Source organism: Chironomus tepperi, unplaced genomic scaffold (genome assembly GCF_022539635.2).
Source record: "Chironomus tepperi strain 1889 unplaced genomic scaffold, CSIRO-AGI_Ctep_v1 contig_337, whole genome shotgun sequence".
Classification (NCBI taxonomy): Eukaryota; Metazoa; Arthropoda; class Insecta; order Diptera; family Chironomidae; genus Chironomus; species Chironomus tepperi.
The window spans coordinates 1,054,926-1,077,360 of record NW_027226459.1 but is presented as its reverse complement, the minus strand read 5'-3'; the positions used below and the strand labels follow the sequence as shown (position 1 = coordinate 1,077,360).

The 22,435-nt window shown below is 33.0% G+C and overlaps 6 protein-coding genes and 1 long non-coding RNA gene across 10 annotated transcripts in view; 3 read left to right on the top strand and 4 right to left on the bottom strand.

Annotated features, from left to right (window-relative positions):
• Positions 1 to 1,104: 1,104 nt before the first annotated feature.
• LOC139093761 (glycoprotein-N-acetylgalactosamine 3-beta-galactosyltransferase 1-like) lies at positions 1,105 to 2,587 on the top strand. The gene is made up of 2 exons (XM_070644591.1): positions 1,105 to 1,550; positions 1,966 to 2,587. The coding sequence occupies exons 1-2, from the start codon at positions 1,105 to 1,107 to the stop codon at positions 2,585 to 2,587; spliced, it is 1,068 nt and encodes a 355-aa protein (XP_070500692.1).
• LOC139093660 (cyclin-dependent kinase 12-like) lies at positions 2,582 to 5,147 on the bottom strand. The gene is made up of 3 exons (XM_070644436.1): positions 5,015 to 5,147; positions 4,133 to 4,952; positions 2,582 to 4,073 (listed from the first exon to the last, which is right to left on the bottom strand). Exons 1-3 carry the CDS (start codon positions 5,136 to 5,138, stop codon positions 2,711 to 2,713), a joined length of 2,307 nt encoding a protein of 768 aa, XP_070500537.1. The 5' UTR covers positions 5,139 to 5,147; the 3' UTR covers positions 2,582 to 2,710.
• Positions 5,148 to 5,242: 95 nt separating this feature from the next.
• Positions 5,243 to 7,122, top strand: LOC139093664 (AP-1 complex subunit mu-1-like). Its single transcript, XM_070644440.1, has 2 exons — positions 5,243 to 5,602; positions 5,814 to 7,122. The coding sequence occupies exons 1-2, from the start codon at positions 5,485 to 5,487 to the stop codon at positions 6,959 to 6,961; spliced, it is 1,266 nt and encodes a 421-aa protein (XP_070500541.1). The 5' UTR covers positions 5,243 to 5,484; the 3' UTR covers positions 6,962 to 7,122.
• Top3alpha (topoisomerase 3-alpha) lies at positions 7,025 to 10,488 on the bottom strand. The gene is made up of 3 exons (XM_070644439.1): positions 10,257 to 10,488; positions 8,699 to 10,202; positions 7,025 to 8,600 (listed from the first exon to the last, which is right to left on the bottom strand). The coding sequence occupies exons 1-3, from the start codon at positions 10,398 to 10,400 to the stop codon at positions 7,255 to 7,257; spliced, it is 2,994 nt and encodes a 997-aa protein (XP_070500540.1). The 5' UTR covers positions 10,401 to 10,488; the 3' UTR covers positions 7,025 to 7,254.
• Positions 10,489 to 10,856: 368 nt separating this feature from the next.
• On the bottom strand, positions 10,857 to 13,720 carry TM9SF4 (transmembrane 9 superfamily protein member 4). Its single transcript, XM_070644329.1, has 6 exons — positions 13,380 to 13,720; positions 13,230 to 13,294; positions 13,096 to 13,159; positions 12,720 to 13,035; positions 12,378 to 12,655; positions 10,857 to 12,183 (listed from the first exon to the last, which is right to left on the bottom strand). The coding sequence occupies exons 1-6, from the start codon at positions 13,486 to 13,488 to the stop codon at positions 11,138 to 11,140; spliced, it is 1,878 nt and encodes a 625-aa protein (XP_070500430.1). The 5' UTR covers positions 13,489 to 13,720; the 3' UTR covers positions 10,857 to 11,137.
• Positions 13,721 to 14,252: 532 nt separating this feature from the next.
• LOC139093706 (uncharacterized) overlaps positions 14,253 to 22,435 on the bottom strand; it is a 56,500-nt gene continuing 48,317 nt past the window's right edge. For 3 of the 4 annotated variants that reach the window (XM_070644519.1, XM_070644520.1, XM_070644521.1), the window contains exons 5-8: positions 21,449 to 21,647; positions 20,754 to 21,117; positions 20,223 to 20,690; positions 14,253 to 20,162 (exon numbers count right to left, since the gene is read on the bottom strand). In XM_070644519.1, the coding sequence (XP_070500620.1) occupies positions 18,870 to 20,162; positions 20,223 to 20,690; positions 20,754 to 21,117; positions 21,449 to 21,627 (2,304 nt within the window). In that variant the 5' untranslated portion in view covers positions 21,628 to 21,647 and the 3' untranslated portion in view covers positions 14,253 to 18,869. Of the gene's footprint in view, positions 20,163 to 20,222; positions 20,691 to 20,753; positions 21,118 to 21,448; positions 21,648 to 22,021; positions 22,044 to 22,435 lie in introns of those variants that run through there. The other variant, XM_070644522.1, reaches the window with a different exon arrangement.
• On the top strand, positions 21,095 to 21,798 carry LOC139093708 (uncharacterized). Its single transcript, XR_011544728.1, has 2 exons — positions 21,095 to 21,297; positions 21,377 to 21,798. It is a non-coding gene; the product is annotated as an uncharacterized lncRNA (long non-coding RNA).

Below are 22,435 nucleotides of genomic sequence, written 5' to 3'. Positions count from 1 at the left end.
TATTATGAGAATTAAGATGGAGTCGTTCATTAATGATGTTCAACTTTTTTAGTGGGTATGGACTTTTTGGGACGTTGTGTAGAAGTTTCATACTATAGACAAAGGGCAGAGGTTGTGTGAAACAAGGTTAATCGATTCAAAACCCGATACTAGGCCGGTGTAACGATTGACATGATTTCGGATACAAACTTAACCGTCCGACATGATGTCCGATGCATGCCGAATCCTAAGTGGTGTCGGATATGAATCGACGTAGTGCCGGATATGATTCGGATCCGACATGGTGTCTGAAATGAACCAAATCCGGGATGGTGTCGCATATGAACCGAATCCGAAGTGGTGCCGGATGTGAACTGAATACGGCGCCAATTCGTAATCACACCAGCATGGTGCCGGATTTTGGATCATTTGGTCGACTTACAGTATTTGAACATGATCTATTCTTTATGCTATTCGGATTAAACTTGATTGATTCAATCGATTTCTTGTCGACTTAATCGAATGGAAGATTGTATAGTCTATTTGTTTGAGAAACATCATTTGTGAACGACCCCGATAAGCAATCATTGTTGTTATCTATGTTTAATTATGTCAGACTAATAAAATTGGATTATGTTTGCTCAACACCTATTTTACTAAAGATAATAAATAGATCGATGTATGTAGCTAGACGCGTCTTCAATTAAAGTCAATGAATTCAGAATTTTTGGAGTCGCATCTTGCACAACAACATCAAAATCACATGTTAACAGCATAACTAGATCAGTAGTATTTTTAGTTATTCTCAGATATTCAAGCTCAATGAACACGACAATTTGAATATTATTAATTTTTTTTTGTACATAAATTAAGTGCCTTAATTGGGTAAAATAAAAATTACATATTAATACATTATCGTTTTGATTTTTTGACGGTCGTTAATACCGATAAACATTTAGTAAAAAATGATAACTTTATGTCAAAAATAAGCGTGTAATAATAGAAATCCGCTCAATAATCATAATTGGTCACATACACATGTTATCAAAAAATAAGATAATACGAAAATAAAGCCCAAATATGTATAAATAATTCAGTTTATTGCTGCATTTCATTTGATAAGTCATGGTTAAGCATACTGTAATGATTTTTGCATTCTTAATAGGATTTGTGATCGGTGTAGAACTATTCTTGTGGATATTTTCGAGTAACATCAGTTTAAAGCTTCCTAATAGATTCATCTACATTAAGTCAAAGTCTAATAACAATCTGCATAAATACGACACATCATTAGCCGATAAGTTATATGACGAAGTGAAAATTTTATGTCTAATTATAACGCAGCCTTCAAATCATCAAACCAAAGCAATTCATGTTAATAACACATGGGGATATAAGTGCAACAAACTAATCTTTTTAAGTACACAAAATGTTACAAATTTTGAGACATTCAACATTCCCTATAATGAATCGCGCGCCATTTTATGGGGTAAAGTTAGGAATGGCTTCGAGCAAGCTTTCTTAAAATATCACAATGATTACGACTGGTTCCTTAAAGGGGATGATGATTCGTGAGTATTTAATTCTAATATGACTTGAATTTTAGATGGAGTCGAGTAGATATCCCAAGTGACACAAATAAAGAAGGTTCCGTCACGAAGCATTCAAGACTGCATGTTACTGTCAAATTTAGGAAACTTCTATTTGGTGTTAATCAGAGCTCGAAGTCGACTCGTTAGAATTAATCAAGAACTGGGCTTTAACTTGACATCAACTAGTCTAACGTATTTTTGTCCACTTGGGTTCCATTCAATATCCGAGTCGGCTTTGATGTCTTGTGTTAAGAAAATAACTTTACCTGAGCTTTAAAAGCTCCGTGATGAAGACTTTTCCATCTGTGTCACTCAAGCTTGTCTGGTCCATATCCAAGTCATCCTCGACCCCTAGTCACACAAGAACTAAATCACATTTAATTCCCAATTTAAGATATTTTATAATGGAAAATCTCCGACAAATGCTTTATCAATACAATTCTAATACATCAATTATTGTTGGCCATAAGTATGTAATACAAAATATAGAGGAAGGATATATGGCCGGAGCTGGTTATGTCTTATCGAGAAAAGCATTAGAAAAATTATCAAAAGTATTTAAAAACTCTTCAATTTGCCGTACTGATAATGATGGTGCAGAAGATGCAGAGATGGGAAAGTGTCTTAAATATAATGCCTTATTTCTCGATGGACATGATATATACGGTGAAAAACAATTTTTTCCTGTCGATGTGACAGAACATATGTCAAATAAGGAGCAAGACTACAGCTACTGGTATACAAGGAATGAATGGTTCAATAGCACACATGGTGGACTTAAATGCTGTTCTAGAAATATAGCATGTATGCACTACATAACACCGACTCAAATGTATCGATTTAACTATCTTATTAACAATCTTCATCCATTCGGACTTCAAAATGAATTTGACTTAAAATTGCCAAAGAAATTAGAATTTAAAGAACTAGTCGACCTAGCTGACGAAAAAAGTTCATCACCAAATTATGTGATCCATAAAATTGAGCATAATTTCGATAAAGATGAAGTATTTTAAAATAATTACATCGAACTTTTTTTATTCAGGTTTCGTTTGCTTATTGTTACTGTAAAATAACTACCTTATAAGTACAATAGATTTATGACTAGCTTTAGAGTTATCGAAACTCACCGAAAATCTTCAATATCCTCTTGCCTGCATCTCCAAACTATCCAATCTTGGAAGCTTTAATGGCTTCTTTTCAGCCTTCTCCATCTTATTTACCCAATTTGACTTTAGTGCATCTTCCGCTGTTATTCTCTTATCAGGATTTAATGCCAACATTTGATCAACAAGATCAATGACTGATGGAGGTAAAGTCGGAAATAATGTATTTTTAAGGTTTCTCATCCTTGGACTTGGCTTGAAGAGTTTATATTTCGGAAGTCTCTTTACTTCTGGCCACATATTATATTCAGGTGTGCCACAAAGTTGAAAAATGGCATTGACAATCTCAAGCTCAGTTGAGTAGTTAAACAATGGCTGGCGTCTAAACATTTCATAAATGATGCATCCAATTGACCAAATGTCCACAGGTGGACCATACATTTCCTCGCCTAATAACAATTCAATTGGACGATACCAAAGTGAAATGACTTTGTTTGTGTATGGACGATTTACTGTCCACATTCGACTTAATCCAAAATCACAAATTTTAACTTGTCCCTTGTTGTTGACCAAAATGTTTGATAACTTCAAGTCACGATGAATAATTTGATGCTTATGACAATAATTTATGCCTTCCAAAAGCTGTTGTGAGATGAAAAAGATTGTATATTCATCAAAATCCATTTCGCTATTAATCCTCAATCCCAATAAGTCATGATTCATGTAATCAAATACTAAATATGTTGAGTTCTTCTCATGTCGAAAGACAATGTCTTTTAGCTTGATGACATTTGGATGATCTAATTGCCGTAGAATTTTTATCTCACGCAGACATGTTATTGGAAATCCTTCTGTTTCATGTTCCACTTTTATATATTTCATTGCCACTGTTTCTTCTGTATCTAAATCGATTGCTTTAAAAACTTTTCCATAAGTTCCTTTTCCAACTTGTTCTAAAACTTTGTATTTTTCAAATGACTTATTTTTAAATCTTGTGATTGTAACTGACGGCTGCTTAACGATTGATGGCCGTGCTGGTTTGGCATATACTGGTGAAGTGCCTTTCTGATCAAATGGCGTGAATATAGCTCCTGTTTGTAAATGCTTCTGCATTTCCTCAAAATGTTCTCCATGATCAGTCACAGGCTTTTCTTTGGGCTGCGGTAAAAGCTCTGGTGGATGAGAAATGACTCCTTTTTTGAGCTGACTATTTTCAAAATTGGCAGCTATTATGGGCTCGATAGCCTTACTGTCAATTAGTCTAGCTATCGGGATGCTTACAGGAACTGATTTAATAGCTACTTCATTTGATTTTTGATGAAGATTCTCGGATATTTGAGTCGGAGATGGTATAGCTGATATATCAATTCCTGGTGGCATTGGAAGATCCAGAACGCTGTAAAATATTGAAATCCTATTAATTAAAATTCTTTAAATAATAAAATTCGTACATACCCTTTCTTTTTTGAAAGATTCTCATTGCTGACTGCCGGCGTTTGGTTATCATTTGGTTTGCAGGTTTTTGTAGTTTGATCACCAGTACTTGCTTTGACTTTTTGATCATTTTTAGCTTGAACGACACTGTTAACTGTAGACTTTGGTACAATATTTGACTTTTGAGCTATTTCACTGTTAGGTGTGAAGACAAAATTGTTGTTTTCATCTAAACTTGACTTATATTCGTTACTTTTAATGACCCTATTAAGATCATACTGCTTTAATTTTGAGATTTTCTTGTAGTCATCATCACTGCTTTCCTCATCCCTAGTCTTTGTCATGTGTGGTCTTAAAGGAGGTGTATATGATACATTTTCATCATTTAATTCATTAGTAATCGTCTTTTTCACTTCATCAAGTACCTTCTCAGAATTCTTAGTCTTTTTATTCTTAAGAATTTCACTAATAAAACTGCTGGAATTTAAATCTTCATCAGAACTGCTGGTTGATGAATGCTTCCTTTTCTTTTGATGCTTCTTATGTTTAGACTTATTTCTCTTTCTAGATCTCTCTTCAGACCTGTCTGATCTTTTATGATCTCTACGTGAATCTCTTCTATGTCTGTCATGTTTATGATGGCAACTTCGATGCCTTGATCTTACATTGCAGTCATACTTTTCACTTTTATCTCTGCTTCTTTCGTATCTTTCTCTATTTCTTTCCTCTCTAACACGTCTATCTTTACTCCTCTCTTCTGAGTCATATCTGTCTCTGTTTCGGCCATATTTATCAACTTTATGCACTCGACGACTAAATTCTCGATCATCAGCACGTTTTTCTGTCAAAAATAAGACAAATTTATAAAATTATAAAAATATATATTTTCTTGACTAAACTTACTATGATTTTTATCAATCTTCCGTCGAGTGTGAGATGACGAGCTTTCATCTGCAGAAATAGGTGAGTATTCTGGAGATATCGGCGAGTAAATTGATTTTTTCTGAGATTTAGTCGTAAATTTCATTTTAAATCTAAAACTGTCACAAAAAATTCAAATTTTGTAATATTTCCGATGAAAAATCACATTATTTACGCTGGATTAGCTGAGTAATCTACGTAAATGTGGAGTAACTCCATTAATTGCTTTTAAAACTAATTTTAGATAGTAAATCAGCTATAAGCTTTAATGAAACTACCTAATAGATTGATAATGGTCATCTAAGCATATATAAGCATATCAAACATGCGTTATTAAAGTATAAATCAGGTGTACTCAACGGAGCTATTACATTTTCATACTAACTGATTTATTTCTTGTCATCAAAAAAAATATCTTATTTTTTATTTGTTAAAAAAATTAATTATCCAGGATGTTCAGTCAAATATTTATATTAGATTTAAAGGGAAAGGTTCTCATATCGCGGAACTATCGAGGGGAACTTGATTCACAAGTTATTGATAAGTTTATGCCACTTTTAATGGATAAAGGTAAATATCGATAATTTTACAGAAATAATCTATAATTACAAGGATGTGTCAATGTTTAATGAGCAAGAAACTTTATTTAAGTAATATTAAGGATTAATATGACAAAGGAAATGTCTAACAGTAATTAATTAATTAAAAAGCATAACTTAACACACCCTTACTGGATCTCTAATCTGGATCTTTTACTATTAACATATTATTGTCATTTTAGAGGAAGAAGGCACACTTGGACCAATTTTGCAGACACAGGAATGTAATTTTGCCTTTATTAAGACCAATAATCTTTACATTGTGTCAACAACAAAAAGGAATGCAAACATTGCACTCATTTTTACTATGTTGCATAAGATTGTCGAAGTGTTCACCGAATATTTCAAGGAACTGGAAGAAGAATCGATTAGAGATAATTTTGTCATCGTTTATGAGCTTCTCGATGAGTTGATTGATTTTGGATATCCTCAAACAACGGATAGTAAAATTCTTCAAGAATATATCACACAAGAAGGATATAAATTGGAAATTCAGCCACGAATTCCAATGGCTGTTACAAATGCCGTCTCATGGAGATCCGAAGGAATTAAATATCGCAAGAATGAAGTATTTTTAGATGTAATTGAAAGCGTTAATTTATTGGCAAATCAGAATGGAACCGTCTTAAGAAGTGAAATTGAAGGAGCAATTAAAATGCGTGTCTACTTATCAGGTATGCCTGAATTGCGTCTTGGACTTAATGATAAAGTATTATTTGAAAGTACTGGTCGTGGAAAATCAAAATCTATCGAGCTTGAAGATGTAAAATTCCATCAATGTGTTCGTTTATCACGTTTTGAAAATGATCGGACAATAAGCTTCATTCCACCTGATGGCGAGTTCGAGTTGATGACTTATCGTAATAGTAATCAAATCAAACCATTAATATGGATTGAATCAGTCATTGAAAGACATGCTCATAGTCGAGTTGAGTATATGATTAAGGCAAAGTCACAGTTCAAAAGACGTTCAACTGCCAATAATGTCGAAGTTATCATTCCAGTTCCATGTGATGCTGATTCACCAAAATTCAAGACAACGATTGGAAGTGTTAAATACAATCCTGAACAAAATGCAGTTATTTGGAATATTAAGTCATTCCCAGGTGGAAAGGAATTTTTAATGCGTGCTCAGTTCCAATTGCCGTCCGTTACTGCTGAGGATGCAGAAGGAAAGCCACCAATTCAAGTCCGATTTGAAATTCCTTACTTTACAGTCTCAGGCATTCAAGTACGATACCTCAAAATTATTGAAAAGAGCGGCTATCAGGCACTCCCATGGGTCAGATACATTACGCAGAATGGCGATTATCAGCTAAGGACAAATTAAAAGCTATTTCCAATTTTTATTATTGTTTAAATAAAAAAAAAAGTTATATTTTATATTCATTTTGTAAATTAATCATGATGTTCTTGAACGCCATTTTTATTATATTAACTATCTTATAATAAAAACAATAATAGTGATACGTATAATACAAAACATCTTAATTAATACCTTCCTATACAAAGTGACAGTTATAGATTTTCAAATTTGAAATTTCAAAAATAACGACTAACTTCACGTTGTAAAAATATTTAACGGAAATTTAAATTTCAAAATTCTATGACTTGAAGTTGGTTTCAATGATTTGGAGCATTTGGACAATTCTTTCTGTTATGTCCCGTTTGTCGGCAAATTCCACATTTTTTAGTTCCTCTTTCACTGCCACCTGATCCACCAGCCTGCATTGCTTGTACATTTGGTGGCAGAGGCACATCGCCCCACTGAAAAAATTTACATTTATCGCCATTACATTTATAAAATGGACGTGACTTGTTCGGACCGTCCTTCTTGACAATCAGTTTAAGTGCTACTGTTTGACATCCGCACATAATGTTCGGTAAACTATTTAATGTGTCCTTTTCTCGTCGTCTATCATCTGCATCACCTCTATTTCCATTGCTGTCATTATTAAACCAGTTCCGTCGTTGGTTTTGACTATTTCCATAATTATTGTTCTGATTATTGTTATTTGAAAAGTTCTGAAATAAGTTTCCAAAGCCTTGTTGTTGATTATTATTAGAGTTATTGTTTGATCCTGAGGAATTGCTGCTGTCTTGCCAACCTCGTCGATTGTTGTTGGAATTATTATTAGATGACGATCCTGAGTTCCGATTCCTGTCATTCCAAGGTCGATTATTTGTGTTATTTCCAGCACTTGTACCGAAATTTCTGCTACCTTGAGGATTTGAATTGTTATTTCGAGGTGGATTGTTAGTTAAGGTTGAATTATTGTTTCGAGGTGGGTTGTTACTTATTACTTGATTTCTTTGGACTACTGGACGTGTTGAGGCACCGACTACATTTCCCAAATGCTTAACATCTTCTGTCTTAATTTGCAAGACTTCTCTAGCTTTTGAGTCACAGTATATACATGTTATATAGTGACCATTCTCTATCCGTGAGTATGCAGGCACTTCATCTACTTGCGACAGCATGTAAGGCTGTGAAAATTTGATTTTAATCTTGTGATTCTCGTTATTGCAATTTGTACATTTTTCGTCTAAACTTGTTACATCCTTGACGTTCATTGAAAGCCATATTGCATGCTTACATGTTGGATATCCTTGACATGAAAAGAACGAACCTGTATTGTCCTTCTTCTTTCTTATAATCACGGCTTCTGTTTGACATTTTGGACATTTAAATAATTTATGAATGGAAGTGATTTGAAGTGGTTGTGCATTATTGTCAGGCTGAACGCCAAATCTATTTCCAACAGCTCTATCAAGCAGTGCTACTTCTCTTGTTATTGTTCGGTAACAATTTTTGTAGATTTCAATCTGTTGCTGAAGTACTTCATTGGGATCTTTACGTCCTTCACAAATTGCTTTTAAGTCTACTTCTAATCCAGCTCGAAGTTCCGGTTGTGAGAGAGTTAATTTCATTAGCTTGTAACCTTCGACTAAGCCCATACCCAGTATACCTGTGAATGTTAGAATGCGTTAAAAATTTAATCTCATTTTTAAATCCAAGGATTTAATTTTTAATCCAAGGATTTAATGTAAACCTCATTTAACTCACCTGGAACTAAATGTCCACGATCGACTTCTCCTATATATCCACGATCTTTTATCGTTGATATATGTTCAGCATGAGTAGCATCAGTTCCAATTCCATGCTTTTCCATCAAAGCAATCAAATCTGCTTCCGTTAAAAGTGACGGCGGAGAAGTTTTGCCTTCATGGAGATCCAATACTGTTGGCACAAAAGTATTTCCTATATCATATCGATGGATTTCCTTTCCAGTCCATTTCTCATAGATGTAAACATCGAGGTAGTTTCTTTCGAGAATTACAAGACCTGTTGCATTAAATTCTTCGTCGCCTACTGTGGCATTTACAATTGTTTCAGATCCAACAGCATCTCGACTAACACAAGCTAGGAAATGACGGACAATCAGCTCATAAACTCTCTTTTCATTTCCACTTAGCGAATTCGTGAATTTTGTTGGATGAATCGGAGGATGCGCTTGATCAGACTTAGTTCCATTGCGTGGATTTGGTCCCCATTCAAGTACTCGATTAGCAAATTCACCCCAATCTGGATGTTGTGCCTGCATTTCAACTAATGGTCTTAATTTTAAATCTGGTGAAAATTTATTCGTTTCTGTTCTTGGGTAGCTTATGAATCCTTGAGTGTACAGCTTCTCAGCAATTGTCATGATCTCCTTTGCAGTTATTCTCAATTTTCTCGAGCCTGTCTTTTCGAGTTCAACGGTGTCCATTGCTTGTGGTCGCCATTTAGACTTTGGCTTTTGATGAACATTTGTAATGACTGCCAAGTTTTCAGCCTTACACAACATTAGAATAGCTTCACAGCATTGCTTATCAAAAAGTCGATTACGAGCCCAATTGTACTCAACAGTCAAGTTATTCATACGATGTGTCAATTTAATTTTCCAGAAATTAGATGCTATGAAGGTTTCTATCTCATTGTAACGTTCAACGACAAATCCAAGTGTTGGTATCTGACATGATCCATAAGACACTAAATCATCCTGACTGATGTTTTGTGGAAATAAATTTTTTAGACGGAGTGTTTGGAAACGAGTAAATGCAGCACCAATTCGAAGATCTAATTCAGAACGAACCTCTACAGCTTGACTGATTCGCTCATCTGGTGCGCTGAGATTAGTCATTGCTCGTCTTAATGATGGTGCTGTCATGTCTGAGAATTTCGCTCTGTAAACCTGAATTCCTGGTTTGATTGCTCGACATACTTCAATAATTTCATATCCAATGTTCTCTCCTTCTCTATCACAATCAGTCCAGATTATTAGTCCATTGCATGATCTTACTTCCCGTTCCAATGTTCGCTTGATATTTTCATATCGTTCAGGACAATATTTCAAAATTTGAGCATGAAAAAGTTCTTCTGGATTACAACTGAGCCACTTTCGATGGATTCCAGTGAATTCTCGATTCAACAAGTGTCCGGAAACGGAAGTAAAGACAATCTTGCTGTTTTGTCCACGAACATCCATTTCGAACTCATAAATTTTGTTGAATTGCGAATATCCTTCTCTCTGAAAATATCATAAATTAAATAAGATGGCAATAAGGTTTAGTATGGCACTTACTCTATCGGAATGTCCATTAGACAGAATACTTGAAATTGTCTTGGCTGCATCATTTTTCTCAGCAACACAGAGATACTTCATTTTGTCGTAATACCACAATGATCTACTAAAATGTCTTACTCCATTCAATATTCTAAACAACATCTATGTATTTGCAATGCATTAGTCACGTCTGTTAACGTTATAGCTTAATTAAAGTAAAAAATTCCTAAAAAATGAGTTTTTGCGGCAAAATTTTTGTAAACAAACTGTTGTTGGGGGGTCCATAATTTTGAAAAAGTGGGTTTAGGTAATGAATAAATCTAAGATTTTGAGAATGTTTTTATATTGTTGAGTTATAAGCAGCTACCAGATACTTGTGAACTGTCTGAAATTTAATATATTTTTGTGAAAATTTAGAAAAATTCACCAAAGAATGCTTTGAATCGAATTTTCAAAATTATGGACCCCTTTCATAGTAATTTCAAATTCAAAATTAACGGTTTTTTGAACCGATTGACTGAAAATGTATTATTTTGTATTAGAATTAACTAAAAATGACTAAAACACAAGAATTTTCATTAAGAATTTTACATGACTTGTTTTTTATTTGCGATCAAATTTTATCCTTACTTAAATTAAATAAATTTTTATTTCCATCATATCCAAATAATTAAGATTAAGAAATTAAATCGACTTAATTATTTTTCATTGTTTTTTGATTAACGTCAATCAAATGATAGTGAATAATTGGTTCATGAGTGTCATAAAGGGGAGAGTAATGAATGAAATGAATGATTGGGTTTATTGGAAAAATAGAAGCAGAAAAAGAAAAATAAATTAACTTAAAATCGTTGTTTTCTATAAAAAAAATATGATCCAGTTAATTTAATTCATCTCTTTTAATCAATTTTAACTGCTGAATATATTTTACGAATAAAACTATAAGCACTGAAGAAGCCAATTGTTCCAGTAAGGATAAAGAATGTTAGACACATTAAGCCTGTATATCCAAAATAAAGCATTGTTGGAATGAATTCAGTGATATCAAGTTTAATGAAAAAGTAGAATACGCTATAGAATAAAATGTATATAGCACTTCCACCTGATACGAAAAATGCTCGCCAGTGCCAGAGATAATTCTCTCCACATAATTGAAAATATGTCATCACAATTGACAATTGGCCGCAACTCACAACGAGAATACAGAAGACGAGGAAGAGAAATCCAAAGAGGTAGTAGAACTGATTTTGCCATATAGCACTGAATATAAAAAATAATTCAATAAATACAGCGCCAAATGGTAATATTCCAGCCATTAATGTACATAATACAGCATTCATGTACCATTGTTGCTTTGGAATTTGCCTTGGTATCATATTTGTTCGTACGGGATGTTGAAAACCTTGTTTTCGATATCCAAAATAATATCCAAGATACACTAACGGTAATGAGATGAAGAACCAAAGCAATAATAATCCAACCATAGTTCCGAATGGCACAGCACCTGATGATTCCTTATCCCATATAAAGAAATTAAGGAAGAAGCACGTTCCAAAGACAACTCCTGGGAATAGTGTTGCTGTCAATAATGCCGTTCTCTTCCATTCCTTTCCTTTCATTGTCTTGTATAGTCTTGCCGAAAAATATCCAGCAATTAATCCCATAAAGACAAATAACATTATAGCGGCTGTCATTAAAGCACCTCGACTTGATGGCGATAACATTCCCAACATTGCAATAAAAATCGTGATAAATGCCATAAAGAATATTTGTATACCGGTGCCAATGACTGCACAAAATAGTCGCAAATGACGTGGTGGTCTGAATACGTCTCCATGAACTAATTTCCATCCTGTTTCTTCAAGTGTATCTTCGAAGCTATCGTCCGTGTTATATTTTGCGATATCGCGTCTCAACGTTCTTACCATAATCATGGTCAAAATACCTAAAAGTAAAATTTTAATTAGAATTTTGGTGCTTGAAGTGAAAAACAGTATAACGGTCAAAAATTATTTGAAAAATAACGGCCAATAATATTTCAAATTTCTTACGTAATCTAACGTAACGTAAGAATTACGTAAGTCAATTCAAGGCTTTGTATGCAGCTTAATCAAGTGATTTGAAGTGATTATTCATTACCTGATAAGAAGAAGACAACGATGAGACTGTTGATAATACTAAACCAATGAATTTGTACGTCATTCATGCCCAGCAAGTAATCCCATCTTGATGCCCATTTGACTTGTGACTCCTTCCAAACGACTGAATAAGTGAAGAATAATGAAGTATGTCCAGTTTTATTCACTTTTTGTGGTTTTGGATTGTCTGGAAAATTGCACTCTTCTCCTTCAAATTTAATATCAAGTTGATCAACTGAAAGAGTTTCGACCTCAAAGCCCACGACACGGTATTGACCCCTAAATAGTCACAAATGTAGAATAAGAAGCACTGATAATAAAAGTAAATGTTATCAATACATACTCGCTATGTGTGTGATACGAAAGCACAAATCTCAAATGATTATTAATGTATGAATCGCCAGTTTTACTATTAACCATTCCGAGTCGATAGCCATGCTCATATTGAACATCCATTGTGTCTGGATTTCTAATTCTTGTTGCAACAGGAAGATTGTCCACAATTAAATGCACGAAATATTCATGCTCAATTCGTTCAGCAACCTTTCTGGATTGCAGCATATCCCAAGTAATTGGCTTATCTTTTGTATTACATAGCAATTTACAGTTCACATCCTCTGACATTCTCAATTCGTAAGGCGTATTGACAATTCTATCACCTATAATTAAAAATTTTAATTACAGCATGTTTTGAATTATTGACATGTAATATAACTCACCCCGTAATACTTCACCGAGATTTTCTGATTTGTAATGTAAAGTTCCATTCTTTGGCAGACAGAACTGTCAAGGGAGAAGGAAGAAAAAATTCTTTACTGGATGTTTGGTCAATAATGATATTTGAAGATGTTACCTGTAGTGAATAATATTCATATGGAAGTTGTGTTCGAGATGATGTCATTTTGACTGCTTTCACCTCTTAAAGATAAATTCAGAAAGTTGTAAAGACGTAAAGTTAGTAAAATTAGGATTTTGTTGCCAACATCAGCAGAAAAAAACTTACCTATCCGACTTCCTTTCGTGAATTCTCGTGGTGCGATGCCAGGAACGTAGAAGCCATTTGTAAGGCTTATAAGTAGTAATAATACGCAGGCAAATAAACTTAAATTCATTAATAATTTTTAATATTTTTTCTCTAACATAAGATAAGATTGATATCCTTTTAATTTTCTGCGCTTTTTTACAGTCAGGCGCAATTGACTAACATTTACTTCGAGAAGAATACGTCCTTATTGATTACTTAATGACTTATGTTTTATTAAATAGTGTATAATTTCCTATTATTTTTAAAACTTTTCAATTTTTTTTTTTTCTTTTCTTCACTCAATCTTTATTATTTACTAAATTTGCTACAAGGGCGATCGAAATGCAGGGCTTGTAAGTTTCTAATCTGTTCTTGATTTTTGTAAATCACTGGTTGATTTTTTTGGCGATGATATGTTGATTTAAATAAGAAAATTAACTAAATTTTTGAATCGGTTTGGATGAACGAATTTTGAAATTTTAAAAAATTAACGGCTGAAAATTTGAATTTCGCATCTTTTGATTGATTTTGAATTTTCAATGGCCGTTATGAATAGAAATTTAAAAAGATCCAACGATTTCTGAAATTTTGAATTTCGCATCTCTTTGTGATTATGAATTTTCAATGACCGTTATGAATTAAAATTTGAAATTTCATTTGAATTGATTTGTATGATCCTCGTGTCTTAATTAATCTGAAAATTGCTGAAAACGAAAGCAAAAAACACACCAAAAATTAAATATCATTTTTGAATTTTTCATTTTATTTCTCTTTGATTTGTACAAACTATAATTTTTTTATTCCTTAATTCTTTTTCATTTTCTAAATTTTTTATAGACAAACAAACAGCAGTTTTACAAATAAAACAAGTTTTTATCCTTTCTAAAACAATTTTTGTTTTCTGGATCATTATTTTTAAATAATTAATGAATTATTCCTTCATTTCTTCCATAATTTTTTTTCACTAACAATGAAAATTTCTCTTTTTTTTTTTTAATTTTACTTTATGTCATAATGATTTCTATTGAAAGTGTACCCTGATGATTATGAAAACAATTTTCTTTTTTTTTTGGCCACATTTACCAATGATTTCTCTTTTTACTATAATAAATATTCCAAGAAGGACAAGAAATGTGCTCAAGTAATAACTTTTTTACAAAAAATTAATTTTGTTTAATTTAAATTTTTGTCCAATGATTTTTAAAAGGTTCTACAAAGTCGAGCATGAAGCTCCAATAAAGCTTTTCTTTTAAAAATTCGCAATAGAAACTTTCATGTCTAATATGGTTCATAAATTGGTCAAATTTACTGTCATTTTTGGCATCACTAAGTTCAATGTTGTTCCCGAGCAACACAAACGAAGTTAAAGAGTCCAAATAAAATTCAAACAAAGTCCTAACGGCCTGTTCACTTATTACATATAGGACAGGAATCAGAAATTACATGAATTTTTGAAAAATGTCCGTTAGTAACAAGTGAACAGTCTCCATGTGGCTTCTAAATAGACCCTTGTGTTACCCGGAGCAGAATTCATCTTCCAAAATGACATAAAATAGCTGCCAAGACAACACCACGTTGTTCTGCTTACGACGCAGCATCACAGAGACATTGTGTGGTCATGGCAATGCTCTGACTTTTTGAAATTTAAATTTTGTGAACAGATTAAATACATTCAATGCAACTAAGATACCAAAGACTTCTCTTAGCAACGCTGTTAAAGTCAGAAGCATGAGATGTATTTGAAATTTATTTCATAGAATGTGTCAAAACTCGAAGTCGATTCGAATTCAGAGCTTGCAGTCGGCATGAATTTTGTATGAAGTCGAGCTCTGCTCGGATCTTGTATTCAAAAGTCAACATTCTTAGAACCAAGTGTGCCGATCGGGTAAGGGGTTTGTTACTTTTCTAGATTCATCTCTTAACCATCCATCCGAACAGCACAAATCAGTTTGTCGATCAAAAATCCGGCTCAAGGTTGGCGTGACTCTGATTTGATTCTGGATTCGATTCAAATCCAGCACCACGTCACAGTCACACCAGCCTATTCGGTTCAACAGTAATCTTGACAAAATTATGAACCAATATATCTAGAAAATAAAACAAGACATAATTTCCCATTTTTGGCATGGACAATTATGTCTTCAAAAATTTTCATCTGCCATAAATTTGATAAATTTGTTTCAAGGAAATTCATTTCTAAATTTTAAATCTTTTTTTGATTCTAGTAAGTTTTTTCATCTAATTTTTCATTGGTCATCTAGTTTTTAATAACTATTGAAGTATAAGAAGGCATTTAATGTCCATGTAGGAAGTGTATTTCTCGTCATTTTACAAGTTACAGAGTTGGAGAAAAAGGTTTTTTTCAAGACAGGTCGGTAAGAAGAAGTTTTTTTGGTTTTTTTCTAATTTTAAGGTATAAAATTTATGGATTGATGATCAGCAGAGCTGGAAGTTGAATCAAGTTTAGTCTTGAAGTCTTAACTCGAGTCTAGTCTTCAAGTCTAGTTCAAGTCTCGACTCGAGTATAGTCTTCAAGTCTAAACTCGAATCGACTTCCAGCTCTGGATTTAAAAGGTTTATGAGTGTATGTATGTATGTGTGCGTTGTTTGAAACTAGAACTTTCATACTTTCATTATTTTCTGTATTCTTCAATTCCCAGAAATTCATTAAGTTATGCTTTGCCATCAAAAAAAAAAATCTACTAACTCTGCTGTATTTCTAAACATTTTTTTCATTTAAATGGTGTTTTTTCCTCTTTGGCAAAAACTCTTTTTTTTAAGATTCTTTTATATGCTTAATTAAATTTGTTAACAATTTTTTTTTTAAATTCACTTTTTAAACTATTTTTTTAATTGCTAAATTTATCATTTCACTGATTCTATATCTGTGTGTGTGTCTGTGGATTTTATATATATTCATCAAAAAAATTTTTATTCAAATTGCAGCATTAACTTTTAATGTCAAACAATTTTTTTTTACTTATTTTCATCTGCTATGTCAAGCATCAAGTTGATGTGGAAAAGGATCCTAATTATCAGAACAAAGAAGCATTTTATTAATCGACTTATCCTTTTGGAAACGAGATTTTTTACAATTTTGGTTAGGTTTTGTAGTGTCTGTATCAAAGTTTAAAGGAAATCATGTCGACTCGACTTCATATAAATTTTGAATCAATTTCGATTTCTGGCCTGCAATATGGGATATCGGGTCATATATAAGTTAATCTGTCAGCGCGACAGCAAGACCTCTCAGGACGAGAGGTTAGGTAACAGACCGAATACTTGATTTACTCATTTATGAGTTCGATTCTTACAAGGATTGTAGTTTTATGGAACTTTATACAAAAGTATCAGCACAATGAGTTAGTTAAGGCATCTCTATTAAGTCGTCATATTAATGGAAAGTTGCCCTGGTTGTGCTATGGTGACTGATTTCCCACTAGAATGTCCCAAAGTCTCAGTTTCGACCAATTTTCCAGAACGAAACCGAGACTGAGACTACAATGGAATACTTCGAAGTTTCGATCTCGATAAATCTCGAGACAAAGATTGAGAAGTATTGGTCTCGGTCTCGAGGAAACTAAATTTCAACCGATTCATGTCGAAGAAGGTGTTTCGCAGCATTATAGGCAACAGAACCCTCCAAGACTTCATGTGACTTGCGTAGACTTCTAATATAAAACCTTGTGCCCAGGATCGATTTCAAAATATTTAATTTTATGCATACTTCCTAAAACATACTCAATTTCCAATAAAGACCAGTCAATTAAGAATGCAAACTAAATTACTGATAATCAATGAGAATTATTAAGATCGTAAACGTTATTCAAGCCATCAAATTTATTGCATATATTTTTAATTAAATTTTACGTCTCTGTCGATTCCAGCATACAAAAAGTCATAAAATTTAATCAGACATAGGTCATTTAATCATCGTTATCTAGCAGGGACTTTTTTTTTGCAGGTTTTTCTAGCACAAATACAAACTATCTAAAAAGCTTCAAAAAATTTAAATGGATAAGGGATTTATTCACTTATGTTGTCGATATAACAATAGATGAGGTCGACATACACCCGACTTGCAGGCCATAAGTGACAAAATCCCCTAATTGCATATCCATTTTACCATAAGAATCTACGTTCATATTCTCAAATTCAACTTGATTGAACTAAATACCTTCATGATATTTCAATTGTTTTTGGGAGAAATTTGAGCACAAAATTTTCATAAACGAGTTGATGAAAAATAACAATTTTTAATAAGCATGCAGTCGCATTTAGACATTTTCTTCTCAGAAGACATACATAATATTCATAGAAAAAAGCTCACCCTTTTGCCTCTTTTATCTCATTAACTCATCAACTTATGATTATCTCTGTTTATTTCTTCATCACTAAAATGTTCACAATATATGGTAATAAATACAAATATTTGTGTCTCTCGGGATCAATTCTTCCTCTCTGTATATCAAGCAAAAATAACATTAACATTTATTGAATCATAATAAACCCGAGTGGCCGACTTGTCATTATGTCTAGTTAATAACTAGCTATTTATAGACCTATGATCGACTAATGACATTTTCTCCGGAACGATCCATAAATATGCCTTTGTCAACTTTAGGTCTTGAAGACACTAATTCTAATCAACTAGACATAACGTGAAGATCTACACTCGGAAAAGTTGCTTATTCTTCTTCTCTTTTCTATGTATTGGGTAGGTATTTTCCGTATTTTCTTACAATTTTAAACATTTTTTTGGATTTTTTTTAATGATATGGAAATGATAGAATGCTATTTCGTTCCTTATTTTTGAATTTATAATAATTTTGATGAGATTCGGACGAGACATTGCTGAATTAATGAGCTTTATTGACCATGTGTGTTCAACAAGAAACAGACACTCCAAGTGTTTGTTTTAGAGTGTTTGTCCCTTGATATTCTGTGATTCTTTGGTATCTCTAGTAAAGCAGGTTGTGAATAGTCGATCATATATCTAGTTAGTCTAACATATTGATACTGTGGACTAAATACAATCTGATCCGCATGAGCATCCTTCGTAGGCAATTAAGCTGACCAAGGATCAAACCCGAGCAGCACTATGCGGTGAACCGCGTTTTTCGCCGTAAAAATGAGACGAAATTAGCCGTCACCGTAGCTTCAGGGTAATTTTACGTAATTCAATTCATACAGCAACATACCGGTACACTAGCGAACACAATTTGCTGTCCGGGAAAGAACACATTCCAAACTATGAACCAATCCACAATATATCAGATTCAAAGTTTATTACGTAATGGTCAACCACAGCAAATTTGAAACTAGATTCATAAAATTCCACTATCCAGCAATGCTTCGTCCGAAAACAAATTATATAACATAAAGCATGACAAATAAGAATGATAAAGAATTTGTTCCAAACACGGAATGTTTAATCATTATTAATAATTTACATAATGTAAAAAATTCTCAGAAAAGTGTTTCCTTAGACCATTTTCGAGACGATGGACCTGGTAATGATGGATCAAATGTCACCCCAATATCATCTGTATCAAATAGATTCGGTTGTTGTTGATTAATTTCAGTTTTTTGTGTGACTTGATGGTTGTCATCTTGCGTCACTAAAATGGGCATTTCAAGAATCACAGCAGAAGAAGATCTAGGGGCGGATGATTTTATAAAAGAGCTTTCATTTTTATAATCTACAACGTTAATTGCAACACATTCGGTACTACTTGATTTCTTATTGATATTTCTATTATTATTATTATTAATATTATTATTATTTTTAATATTCTCATTAATTTTAATTTTATCATAACTAATAATGGGTCGTATCGTCGATAATTTGTCATTTGATCGCTGCTGTCTTTCGATTTCACATGATGATGAACTTCTAATCGTTTCGAACTTATTTGTTGAATGATCACATGGCATTAATGTACCAGCTATCTCGCTTCTTTTCATTATAACAGAGTTATCACATTTTATTGTACTACTGCCACTAGGAATATGTTGATCTGTTGATGGAGGACTTTGAAGACTTATCTCATCACTATCGGTGCTAAATTGTTCAAGATCATCATCCGTATCGTTACAACTTTCATCAAAAACAGATCCATTTGCCGAGTCAGCACATTCAATTGATGACATTTTAAATGAACTTAATGATGCTAACGGTGCCCTTCGATTTGAATCTGCACAAACAACAGTCGCAGCTACTGCATTTATTTTATTATTTGGATGACTTGTGTCATCGTTGTCTTCTATTTTACTATTACTAGACATCGACGTTTTACTTTGGTGTATATTGCTATTTAAATTAACAACATTTTCAGACAATTGTCTACTATCGCTACTATGATATAGTTGTTGTTGTTGATGCTGATGATGATTGTTATTACTTATCTCATCAGGATATTCACTTATTGAATCTATTGAGTTATCTTCGTGTCGTCGTCGCTTAAAGCGATCGAGTACTTTTATATGATCCTTTACAGAACCGCCACTTAAATGCGATTGACGTTCGCTTGGACACGGTGACGATTTTGGAGTTGCTTCAATGATGTGTATGCCTGGATATGCTAATGCCGTATGATAATCATAATCCCATGAAATTTCACGACTTTGTCGTCGCGATGAATTACGTGATACGGGGGGCAATGAACTTAAACCTAATGTTATTGCTGAAAATCTACGCTCCAAGAATGAACTTTCAGTACTGCAACATGTCATACCGCTACTACGTCGTGAGTCGATACCCTTAAAAGAATTCAAGTTAGTAAATCATGAATAAGTTTGAGAATGTAGAGAGAATCTTACTCTTGGCACAGATAATAAACCATGTGGATATGATGCTATTTCAGCTGTTGTTGTAAATCTCTGATCAAACTCATCGTCCGCCTCCTCACAATCGCTTTCATTAAAGAAGTTTTCATTTTGATTACTATAATTATCGTTTAAATGATAGGCACTAAGTATCCTAGATGATTCTGTACTACTCTGACGACGATTACGTCCCATGTCGGAATACCGTCGCGGTGGCTCTAAAAGTGTACTATAACCACCGATTGAGGAAAATCTAAGATTAGGATTGATTAAATATGGTGGACAACTAACATTTCCTACTGAAGCTAGTCGATCTCGATTGAGACCAAAGTTAATAGGCATTGGAGGAAGTTCAAGCTCGTCTTGATATAAGGAAAATGCCGTTTTCTCAAATGCTTCTTGCATTTCACGGTCCTCTTCTTCTTGTACTGCTGCAGCTGCACGTGCTGCTATTTTTGGATCCTAAAAATAAATCGGTCAATTATAATAAGCTGTGCATTACCAAAAATTTATAGTTATACTTACCTTTAAAGCTTTAACTGAATGACTACGACTCTTATAAACGATTAAAAATACCATAAGAAAAAAGAATCCACCAAGTGTGGCGGCAATTCTTATTCCAGTCATAACATCATAAGTTGCATAGAACTCAGCACGCATCGCCTCTCTCGTCTCATTACGTCCATTATGAAAATTATAAACACGCGTTGACGTCGTCGACTTGTAGGTCGTTGTAAAAGCTTTATATGTTGTTGTTGAGGGTTTTTGTGTTGCGAGAATTTTCTCTGATTGTGACGCTGTATTCGATGTTTTTGTATATGACGTTGTACTACTAAGTGATGTTGGTGCAGCGGTCGATACTGATCTGTTTTCAACATTTTTAATTTGACTGTAAAAATAAACAAATATTGAATATTTAATACAAACGTGTCTAATCAAGAGGAACATTTTTTTTGTTTTAAAATAGTTTATGTAGAGTTGGATTTCCTTGAATTTTAATAAAAAAAAAAAAAGGTGAAGGAAGAAAGAATTTCGGAGAAAAAAACTTTTAACTACACAGAAAATAAATGTAAATATTTACATAAAAATCTTCACTTTTATCAGTGCAAGTATTTAAATTCTTTCAATGTTTTCGTCTTCTTTAATAGATTTAAATAAAACATTGAAGCATATCCACCTTTTAGATTTTGTTTTTTTACGCAATCATCTATATTCATTACCTCAGCGAATCGACGTATGACGATGTTGTATGCAAATTATTTTTTATAAAATATGTCCTCAACGATTGACCCGCTATAGTTGTTTGTGATTGTTGTGGATGCTGCTGATTAAATAGATATGATGAGCTCGATGGCGACGACGGCGATTCATCTATTGACCGTCGCGCAGTTTTTCCCATTGCTAAAGAACCAACATTATCTGAAAAATAAGGAGAAGAAATTAGATCAAGATCAAGTGGATGTATGAAAATAAATAGATTGATCAAAGAACAGCATGTTTATTTTACAAAAAATTGTGATTAATTGTAAACTATTTGATTTGTGAAATAAATCAACTTCAAAATTTGAAATTAATTCTTCCTTTTTTCACTTTATTTTCTCAGAATCAATTGAAAATCAGCACACAAGTGTCGAGAAACGAAAGTGATGATGTATATATGTTCAATCATTGACGTTTTTTGTTACCCAAATAAACTTAACGTCATCAATCATTGCTGTATTTATTCAAAGATACTCCGAGACAGTTCATTGGAAGTGAATTTTTCTCTCTTTACATAAGGTCAATCAACTTACAATTTTCACAAAATGCTGAGCATGTTGCATCAAATCACGCAATTAGTATGAAAATTTGACTCAATTTCATGAATAATAGACGGTTCATTCAGAAAAATAATAGTTAATCTTTAAACAAGATCTAAAGTCATTCAAGAGCAATTAAGATTCATCTGATTGTTGTGCTGACTCGAATAGCGTTCAACGGACGATGAAGATTGAGATTACTTGAAATTAAATTAAGTTTACTTATTTGCACCAATTAAACAGAAATGATGTTTATTCTTCGAAATTTAGAGTAAAACTGAAAATAATGTTAAGGGGTAATCAACTATGATGTGATTAATATTATTTAAATTAAAAATGACCGTTATGATAACAATGAAAGCCAAATGTTCAATTATCTAACTAATAAATCAGTTGAAATCAGCAATG

Bases quoted from the DNA above. Each gene is read 5' to 3' on its own strand.
- LOC139093761 (XM_070644591.1), top strand. From the start codon at position 1,105: ATGGTTAAGCATACTGTAATGATTTTTGCATTCTTAATAGGATTTGTG. The intron at 1,551-1,965 runs GTGAGTATTTAA...TCCCAATTTAAG, and splicing joins CTTAAAGGGGATGATGATTC to ATATTTTATAATGGAAAATC.
- LOC139093660 (XM_070644436.1), bottom strand. From the start codon at position 5,138: ATGAAATTTACGACTAAATCTCAGAAAAAATCAATTTACTCGCCGATA. The intron at 4,953-5,014 runs GTAAGTTTAGTC...TATTTTTGACAG, and splicing joins GAAGATTGATAAAAATCATA to AAAAACGTGCTGATGATCGA. The intron at 4,074-4,132 runs GTATGTACGAAT...AATATTTTACAG, and splicing joins AATCTTTCAAAAAAGAAAGG to CGTTCTGGATCTTCCAATGC.
- LOC139093664 (XM_070644440.1), top strand. From the start codon at position 5,485: ATGTTCAGTCAAATATTTATATTAGATTTAAAGGGAAAGGTTCTCATA. The intron at 5,603-5,813 runs GTAAATATCGAT...TTGTCATTTTAG, and splicing joins GCCACTTTTAATGGATAAAG to AGGAAGAAGGCACACTTGGA.
- Top3alpha (XM_070644439.1), bottom strand. From the start codon at position 10,400: ATGTTGTTTAGAATATTGAATGGAGTAAGACATTTTAGTAGATCATTG. The intron at 10,203-10,256 runs GTAAGTGCCATA...TGATATTTTCAG, and splicing joins CTAATGGACATTCCGATAGA to AGAGAAGGATATTCGCAATT. The intron at 8,601-8,698 runs GTGAGTTAAATG...TAACATTCACAG, and splicing joins TCGTGGACATTTAGTTCCAG to GTATACTGGGTATGGGCTTA.
- TM9SF4 (XM_070644329.1), bottom strand. From the start codon at position 13,488: ATGAATTTAAGTTTATTTGCCTGCGTATTATTACTACTTATAAGCCTT. The intron at 13,036-13,095 runs GTGAGTTATATT...TTTTAATTATAG, and splicing joins TCTCGGTGAAGTATTACGGG to GTGATAGAATTGTCAATACG. The intron at 12,656-12,719 runs GTATGTATTGAT...GTGACTATTTAG, and splicing joins TCGTATCACACACATAGCGA to GGGTCAATACCGTGTCGTGG.